Source organism: Haliaeetus leucocephalus, unplaced genomic scaffold, assembly GCF_000737465.1.
Source record: "Haliaeetus leucocephalus isolate CR32 unplaced genomic scaffold, Haliaeetus_leucocephalus-4.0 Scaffold0, whole genome shotgun sequence".
Taxonomy (NCBI): Eukaryota; Metazoa; Chordata; class Aves; order Accipitriformes; family Accipitridae; genus Haliaeetus; species Haliaeetus leucocephalus.
The window spans coordinates 4,045,051-4,055,044 of NW_010972436.1; the positions used below are offsets into that span (position 1 = coordinate 4,045,051).

A 9,994-nucleotide genomic window follows, 5' to 3' on the forward strand; every position below is an offset into this window, starting at 1 on the left:
TGCCCCCCGGCCCCCCGGCGCCGGGCGGTGCTCGGGCGCCACCCGCTGGCGCGCGGGCGGAGACGCAGCTGGAAGGCGGCTTCGAGCCGAGATGGGGCAGAGGGTGACCTGGAGAAAAGCCGTGGAGGAGCCACCGTCTTCCTCTCCCGTGAGGCCGCCAGCGCCTCAGATCTCCGCAGAGGGACCGGCTGAAAACGCCTGATTTAGTCGCTGCCGCCAGCGCTTCCCGGCGGCGGCCGGCTGCCGTGCCGCGGGACGGAGAAACCTGCCTCGCCCCGCGGGGTGAAGGCGGCCACCTGCCTCCCAACCACAGACGGGCCCGGCAGGAGGCCGTGCCAGGGAAGGCACGGACCGAGGGAGCGCACCAACAGACGTGGGAGAAATCAGGAAACAACACGCAGAAGCAACGGTACGGCAAGAATACGTAACGAAGACAACGCAGAACGATGCTCCTCTTCAGACAAACTCTTAAAACCGGGTTTTGAGCGCGGTCCCGCTCTTAGTGGGCACACATCCGCGACGCCACAAGCCACAGCAGCGCCTTGCTGGGGCGAAGGCAAAGGGAGGGTTGGTTAGCTCCGTGGCGGTGACAGCAGGGGCTACCAAGGCGACAAGTTTGCAGGCAGCCGGCAGGGCAGGGCCTGCGGCACCACACCGGCACCGCAGAGACGGGCAGGGCTCCGGGCAGGCAGGGCCATCCCTTCACCCGGCGGCGACACCTTTCCACCTCACGTTTCAGCTTTGCTGAGGGCACGACAAACAGAGGAGAGGGGGGCAGGTTACGAGGGATGAGAATGAAAAGATTCTTGAAAAATAGTCCCTTCAGAGTCTGTTTCAATTTTTTAATCCATGGCTTTGAAGTTGCCATCACGTCAGGGCGCACCCATTGGCAGAAGACACACACAGTCAGATTCAGTGGCATACTGCTCTTGCAATAATTTAATTTATAAAGCAACGAATCTGTTATCTAACCATGTGCATCCCTGCCCTTTAAAACAAACAAAATTATTTCCCTCTGGACTCCCTAACAAATGGCAGCTTTATGGTGTACATCCCTCTATAAATTAGCTTAACATCTTACAGTAAGTACATCGAGTATTAGCTATATGAAACTAAAATTAAAAATTATCCAAGGCAGGCAACAGGGTCAGCTTAATTTGTCCACCGAACCATTGCAAATGGAATAATCTAATTTACCATCTGATACTACAAGTTCCTGCACAGTTTGTTAAAAGAAGAAAGAAGAAAAACTAAACCCAAGAAAAAAATCTTTAGGATCGTTTGAATTTTTAGACTACCGATATCTTGTCATGTTGGTGAAATGATACGTCAATGCCGTATGTCAATGGTGACTGACATCCCCCAACGACATATTAAGAAAGCCATCATGGACACATACTCTGGACTTAGTGCCACATGATCATAAATTGGGAGGGTTGTTTTTAATATTAGCATTTCAATGAAACCTAATCAATGGCCTTTTCGTCTTTGTAGAAGGCCACAGTTTTCACCACAAAAATAAAACTGATGTTGATATGGCTAGGAAAATTACTAGGAAACAATTTTATCCTGTCTTTAGAAAGATCGTTCATCTTGGTGTTTCTTGCCAAAACACTACCTAGGGAAATATTTATTAAATGGACAGGGGTTTTCTTTATCTTGTTCATTCTTTCTAGAAAAACAGTCTAGTGAGAACAACTCTTCAGGATAAACTTCAGCTCCCATATAAATTATACTACCTGCCACCAGACTTTATGCCATGATGAACTGCAGCTTCCAGTACATCATGCTCCACTAGTTGCAAATAACTAACATGCTCAAGGCCAATCTATTCACTCACCACTGAAGGAAGCAAACGTCCTTGGCTAAAGTTTATTTGCTGATATTCGATTTTCCTCATCCCTTCAATGAGAGATACATACGTACTATATACGTATGAAGCCCATAGTTTCAGGGGCCTCAGGGAGGGCCAGATTGAGCACTGTGGAGCTAGTACTCACACACTTTGCAGAGGTAGAGAGAGAAGTTGTATTAAATTCCTCAAGGCACTTTTCCACCTCTAAACTTTTCTAACTATTGCCACTTAAATATCTGCCTTTAAAAAGAAAAAGTCAACATTAAAACACACTTGTCAGGAAATTTTATGTAAATTTTATGTAAATTCAGCAATTCCGAGTGCTATTCTGAATAGAAAAATCTATAAAAAATTGGGACGGAGGGAATCACATGATGATAATCACACAGAGAACTTCACTATTGCTAAACTGAATGAATTAGCTACAGAGGAGATCAGGAAGAGCAGCACATTGGCAAGGTGGGCCCCGTTGTAGTCATTTCAATCCACCTGCCCAGGTTAATACACACATTCAGCAGCAGGAAAACTCCAAGCAGTAATGGGCCAACACAGCCATCTAAAATGCTGTTTCATGGGCTACTCATTTTTCCAAAGTTTTCTTCAGCAAGAGACTTCGCCTTCTACATAAAACTTGCTTCACTTGTGATGCCAAATGTGCAAATTTTTTTTGCCAGTACTTTGGATCATACTTTCATGGAAAGACAATTTATCCTGTCAAACATACTTCCTTTCAGGTTACAATTACTGCAAACCTAAGCAGCAGGTCTCTCTTTCATAATGCCACCTAAATAGATCAGTGAAAGACAGTTTCTGGGGAGAGAACAAAAAACCAAAACACCACCCAACTCTATCTGTCTGACAGCTTTGCGTACTTGAATAAGTGATTGCTAAATAAAACACAGCGTTTGCATCCACACACTACACACTTCTCACATCATTTTGCCTTCCTGTTCTACGGAAATAAAAGTTTACAGGTCTTGGAGCCTGTGGCAATTCCTTGAAATATATTTCAAAAGAGTCATTTCATTGCAGACTCATCTGAAATGCAGTTCAGCAAGTTTTAGATGACTTACCCAGCTATTTCCCAAGTGCGTCACACTCCCACTCTCTTTGTATTCTACGCTGTCTCTAACACCAAAACCAGTATTGCTCTGTCGAATGAAGCATTACTGGTAGACCGTTGAAGCAAACACCTTCTGCATTCCAGTCACCATCAACCAAAAGACTTGGGAAGCAAAGACACTGAAAAAAGTTAACTGATACTACTCAGAGGAAAAAAAGAAATCTAAAAAGTTTCTGATCTAATTAGAGCTGAAGGTCAGCAATAGCCTATGCACCTCTACACAGAGAGCGCCAGGGGCCAAGTCTGCACTGTACTCATTTGGATACAGCTTCCCTCTTTGTCATGAGGCAAAAACACACCAGTGAACATGCTGTCAATTTATATCCCTCCATTCTGAACTTGGATCACACCTATGTTAAAAGCTAATCCTAAATACCAGGATGAGGGCCCTGCTCAAGATTCAATCAGCAGATACACTGCAACATCCTACCACCAAGAAATAAATAATGCCAGAAGTATTTTTTAATATATATACACCCACAATCTTTTATCTATATAAAAAGATATATTTATATATTACAGTTATACATACATTACGAGACATCCATATCTATAAACTCACCTCAACATTTTTTTTCCCTTTTTTCCCCCCCAGCTAATCCACAGCTAGGGAAGGTAGTCCCACGGGGAAGTTCGTGGTATTCCCTTCTCTTTCACATTAAATGCCCAGAACCTTCTTTTGATCTTTCTTTCTTCAGTACGTATACAGTGTACTTATTAAAATGCCCTCACTCTACCAAAACAAACATTACACTATGAAAACAATTCTCCTGGTGGAGAGAACAACAAAGCCTGATCCATAGAACAGGTATTAGTCACACCACTGCTTAATGCACTCCTGAAAAGCACTCAGTTACTGTTGGGGAAATAGAAACCCACACAGACTAAAGCATAAAAAAATAGACTTTCAGTGTGGTTTACCACCATAAGCCACGAAATCAACTAATATTTGTATATTGCGTATGAGCTGATTATCATCAAGATAAATATAATCTAATTCAACATGAACTCATTATTAACCCCACACACTTGAATTCAAGTGTACAAAATACCTGTCTCACCCTTTTGTGACAGAATCTACTAAACAAAACTGTTACCAACTTGGGAAACAACAAAGCTGACAATAACAGAATGGGTCAAAAAGAATTACAGTTCCCCAGGGTGATCAGGGCACACAGATGAAGTAAGGTATCTCAATCAATAAAGATATGAAATCCCTCTGCAGACAACTTTCTCTTCTAGAAACCCAGCCTTGCAGGATTCGCCATATCTACAGACTATATCACAGAATTAAACTATTATACACTTACTTCTCTGTGTGACCGAGTTGGCAGTATGAGTCTGTATTAGAACAGAACAGAAAGCAAGTCTGCTATGATTTGCCTTCATATGACAGAAGCAAATTGAAATTTTTTGAGATAGTTGCAGAACTTACTGGAATACTGGTTAATATGAGTGCATACACGTGGAGGTATTCAGTAAAATATTCAGGTAGCAAATAATTTCATTGTTTAAAAATAAAAAATTGAGGAGCACAGTCATCACTAACATGCTTGCAGCAAGCCACCAGTCCGCAAACCAACAACTTTCAGATATCAAGACCCAAATGACTTTTGCTGCAACGTCAACATATTCTTCTTCCTGTGCTTCGTATTTCCCATTTGACCTCCAAACTAGTGTGACAGTCCCCCATTTCAAAAACATGGTTTTGTCCCTGGAGTTAGCATTATCTATCAGTGGCTTGTGCTCTTTCCAGTAATTCATGCTGGCTCTGCAGCCTTTCATTCTGTATACCTTTCTAGAGCTTTAACTCAGCTTTTCAAACTTTCAGTAACACTTGCCCTAAATCACTCTGGAGATACCACTTCGAATGTGGAAGTGTGATGATGAAAATTGCAGCATCATAACCATTCTATCATCAAAACAGTATTTGGCTTGTGAGCTTGAGACTTTTGTTATTCAAGATATAAACAAAAACAGTTATTTAAATGTGGCAGCAGAGAGCAACACATGCTTTCAAATAGCAGTCTGCAACACTACGAAGTTATGCTTTTACTTGTTGCTTTTAAAAATCTCCACTTTTTCTTTAGTCTTTACTTTTGCATTCAAAAGGGAATTCCCTTTATCAAACTTGTCCAGTATTATAAAATAATTATTGAGGGGATTTAGCTTATATTCAGCAAAGCTGCTTGATCCTATAATTACAACGTAATTCTGATTTGTGACATCAGTATGTTGCCATGGCATTGAATATAGCTTCAGTTCAAAACGAATACCAATATCCAAAAGCTCAATGACTTTCAACCTCTGTGCAGCACTGAAACCTAATCTCCTTGACGGTTACTCATACCACAAACACAGACAATATCTCCCCCTCCTCACCCCAAAAAACGTCTGTTTTCAAGAAAGGATATCTGAATCTATGCTCACAGTGACAGGAGACACATTACAGTGCCTCATCTGATGTCTCATCATTTGAAAAGTAAAATCCTACAATAAAGGTTTTAGCACAGTTAAGGAGGCATGACGATATAAATCCTTCCTCCAAAAGAAAAGGGCTGGAAGTAAAGTTACCGTGACAAATGGCCTGGGACCATAGCCAGGAGTTAAACTGTTCAAAACACAGTAATTTTACTCAAGATTCTTGGATCTAATGTTTTCATTTAATCACATAGTCATGCAACTTTATATACTTTCACTCAATACAGCTTGTTGAGACAGAAAAAGTTAATGTAAGCAACTCGGAATTTTGAGAACTAGTCACCTAAAACATTTTGGAAGGAAAAAAATACATTAGAAGAATGAAAAATATAAAAGTCTTAATCTGTGGCACAGAAGAAAATAATACTCTAATTTTACCAGCTTTAAAAAAAAAATAATCAGGTGACAAGTTCTAATGTTGTCTTTTCAGGCACAGAATTCATAACTACAAGGATATTCTGTATCCCAAACAGTTGCAGATAATGTTTTCACATTACAAATGTTTGACATAAATGTATGAAAAAATTACAAATTATTGACAGGTATTTGTTTTCCCATTGTTATTGATACAAGGTGTAGGCTTACTAGACATGTAACATCTAACTATTAAAGAATGGAAATTCAGGCAAGATATCCTACATCTACTTCTACCTGGAGAGTCAACCTGGCAAAAAAGACAGTTTGAAACTGGATACTCACTGGGTGGCAGGAATCTGCAATCTTGAAATCTAAGCCATGGAAATGAGACAGTGCTTTCAACATTGCTGCAACTGAATACTTTCACTCCTTGAAATCAATATATTGGCCAGTGTTTAACAGCATATTATGTACCAATTCAGAAATTGTTACTTGTTTTTTTAAATATACAGCAACGCTGATTTTCTGTTCTGCCTCAGCACAAGCAACATATTACGCAGCACTTACACAGAGACAAAGAAACACAAGGAGGGGGTTGTTTTGGTTTTTTTTTAAAACTATTGTAAAATAAGGCATCCAAATTCAAGTCAGTAACTTAAATATCTCATTGGTTAAAGGCAAAATCCAAATTAGGAGAAAATAATAAACATCCACAGCAAGCCTTGTGAATCATCCACTCAGATCAACAGGGTATAAGGAGCAGCCAAATATTGTGACAATTTTTCCCTCACACCCAGACCATTCAGCATGATTTGTGAGACAACAGTGAGCTGGCATCATTTAAGTAGTGAGACCCCCCAAAAAAGCCAAAAAACTATTATTATTATAAAGCTATAGCATTTAAAGTAGAACATGAAGTTAATTGTATATGGCTGAAGATTAAAATCATGAAACTATGAAACGTACTTACCGCACCAAAACCATGAAGAGTCTAAACATCAAGACTAGAACTATCCAGGTTACCCATATAGCATCTACTTTCCAAAGGGGTTAAAAAAAAAAAAAAAAAAAAAAAAAGGGCACTTTTCTTTTTCATTCTTTTTTTTTCCTTCATTCCAGCAACAAGCCTATATAATATTAAGATCAGCATCCAGTGACAACTCAAAAGTTCCAAGAAAGAAATTTTAATGCAAGTTCATTCTGAGTCAGTGAACTGTTTTGTCTCATATCACTTAATTCTTTCATAAAAAATTTTTAAAAGATTTTCAGCAAGAAATAAAACTGTCAGAAAGAACAACAGCAAACCTGGTGTTAAAAAAAAAAAAACAAACAAACAACTAAGTGTCATCTAACTATAAAACGATAAAGTAAAAATGAAGGGGGTGGGAGTAGAGGGACTGTGTATCATACCTTACTAGGAATCCGAAAGCTTTCAATAGGACTGAGGTCATGAACACTCTCCTGAGGACTTCTTAGACCCTTTAAAAGAATTTTAATAGTCAGTTAAGATTGACTACTTTATGTATCTTGCAATCGAACTGCACAAGTCTTACCTGCTGTTGAATGTATACCTAGAAGTCCTTAATAAATTACACTGACATGAGGCTGAAAGGGTAAGACCTTATTCTATAAACATTTAAGCAAGACCATTGGTGTATAAATTATGCTCCTCAAACATCTAAGCATTTCCAGCTTTGTGATGCAATAAGTACCTTTTCAGTACAGTTCACTAACATTCCCTTCACAAAGGGGTCCTCCTCTCAACTTCCAGATGTTATTTAAAATTTAAAAAAGCATGTGTCCAAAAAATGTAACATACTTTCTTCCACTAACTTAATGGTTTAATGGAATCAAATAATTGAATTCAAGTGCCACCTACTCTGTGCAAAATTATATTATTTTTGCTTGATAGTACATTTGTCTGATTACTATATAACACTATCAGGACTGATTTTCCTTATGCATAACTAAACTGAAAAAGATGCAAAATCCACATTAGCTGCTTTATATAATTATTACTCTTTAAGACACATAAAGCCACATAAACAGAATGTGCTCCAGTAGACTGAAGCTTTGTACAGGAAGCATCAATTAATCAGCTGAGTATGTTTTTGCTGAATATCCAACACATTCACAATTTTATGAAGCAACACCACAGAACATGCTGCTTAGCACATTTTCTACCAGCTCCCTAGGCAGAGGTGAATCTAAACATTCAAGTTTCAGATTTGGTTCTCTTGAATCTTCAGGGTGTTCACAGGAGCCACAAGTTTCAGACAGACTTCCCTCCTACTCTTGCAGTTGATGCTAACAGTACTGCTTCCAAGTCCCTTTCAGGCCCTGGGTACCTACACTTTCTTTGAAACAAAAGGACCTATGCAATTACTATGTGAGTTTATGATGAGAAAATCTTGTATTTATCCTTTGAAACTGATAAAGTGTTTTACAAATTCATCACTTTTGTGGTAACTACTACATTTTACAATTGTTTCATCTTCCTAGGATGCAAAACCACTTGATTTTGGTTTTGATTCTCAGATTTCCTTGCACATCATTTCAAAACATCCTCCCCTTCCAGTTACCACCACCAAAGGTGACTCAGCTCTATGCATCAGCAATTCAAGGTAATAAACAACCAAAGCAACTGCTGCAGCTTCTCATACTTCACATGAAATCTTCTACACCTCCTCTCAAAAATCTGCAGTACTACTAGCAGCTTATCTTCAGAAGCAGTAAAAGTTTCACTTACCAAATGCTAAATGGAACTTAACCCTTCCCAAAGGCTGAAAATTGTGTAAGTCGCTTCATTTTCAGACCACAACCTTTCCACACTGGGCAGGCTTCCCACAACTCCTCTTAGTCAAGCTGAAAACTGATTGTTTACCCCTATACTGAGGGGGAGCAGAACATTATTTGGAAATTCAGCTTCCACGCCGGTGCCCGTTTTTAAGCCCTGTCTCCCACATAAGCATGACAACTCTGAGGGCATAGTTTAGAAAAAAAAAACAAAGTTCAGTTTCTGCTTTTCCCACTATTTTCTATAACTGTCTACAATATCTGATGTGGTGGGAGACTCGCGTCTCCCAGATGTAGACACACGGTCAAACAGGGTTCGTTTTTGAGGTATTTCATATATGCGAATGACTTGAATCCTCTTCTAATACACTCCTTTGAAAAGGCTCTCAACCTTAGAAACACTGGTCCAAACATAGACTAGATCTACATAATCCTAGACGCAACTGGTACAAAGAAGTAGGCTAACAGAAACACATTAAGCACTGTAGCACACATGCAATACTTGCCCACCCAAATACCTCCCCGGCACCTCCACAGCCTTGCCTCAGTCTTGATCAAAAGCATTTGCTATCAGACAAAGCCATGTCCCAGTAACCACGGCCCAGCACTCCAAAACTGTACGTGGAAAAAGGAAACTGACACAGACCAGTCGTGTCATCTTCAACACCAGTTTGTCTGTTATCGCACAAGCTACATGCTGGCACCTACGCATGCTTCCATTTCTTGATTTAAAGAGGAAAAAAAACCCAAAACAACAGCTAGATGCATGCGTACCGAGAGCTAAGACACACTAAGACTTCCCTCTCCCCACAAGCCGGGCTGAAGGCGATGCCCGCGCCCCGGAGGCCCATCAGGGTGCCCGGGCACGGCCGCACACGCCTGCGCCGGCCACCGGCACTCCCCGCGCTGTGTGCCCGGCCACGGCGTCCCCGGGGAGAGCCCGGGACACCCCCCCCCCCCGCGGCGGGACCCCGCTGCCCTCCGACCCCAGCCGCTCACCTGGCGGGTCATCAGCGACTTGATCTTCTGCATGATGGCACCGGTACCGCCGCCGCCGCCCCGAAAGCGCTCAGCACCTCCGCGCGGCCGCGGGCTCCGGCCCCGGCGGGCACGGGGGAGCCATGTTGGACGCCACCTGACAGAGCCCGCCCGCTGCTCCCTGGGACCGGTAGTCCTCGGGCGGCGGCGCCCAACTACAACCCCCGTCAGCACGGCCGGGAGGGCGGGCCCCCGAGAGAGGAGCGGGGGGGGGGCGGCTCCTTCCGCCGCGGCGCGCCTGGCTGGCGCCGGCAGCCTTGAGGCGGCTCCTCTCTGCCAGGCGCTGGGGCGGCCGGGCCGAGCCGGGGGCGGGGGCGGCGGTCTGCGGGGGAGCGGGGCGGGGG

The 9,994-nt window shown here is 42.2% G+C and overlaps 1 protein-coding gene across 9 annotated transcripts in view; it reads right to left on the bottom strand.

Moving 5' to 3' along the window:
* Nucleotides 1-9,739, bottom strand: part of CCDC132 (coiled-coil domain containing 132) — a 99,810-nt gene extending 90,071 nt beyond the window's left edge. For all 9 annotated transcript variants that reach the window (XR_774548.1, XR_774551.1, XM_010570302.1 and 6 more), the window contains exons 1-2: nucleotides 9,612-9,739; nucleotides 7,227-7,295 (exon numbers count right to left, since the gene is read on the bottom strand). Coding sequence is in view for 7 of the 9 variants with exons in the window: in XM_010570302.1 (XP_010568604.1) it covers nucleotides 7,227-7,295; nucleotides 9,612-9,644 (102 nt within the window). In the remaining 2 variants the exon portion in view is untranslated. The remainder of the gene's footprint in view (nucleotides 1-7,226; nucleotides 7,296-9,611) is intronic.
* Between the last annotated feature and the right edge of the window lie 255 nt (nucleotides 9,740-9,994).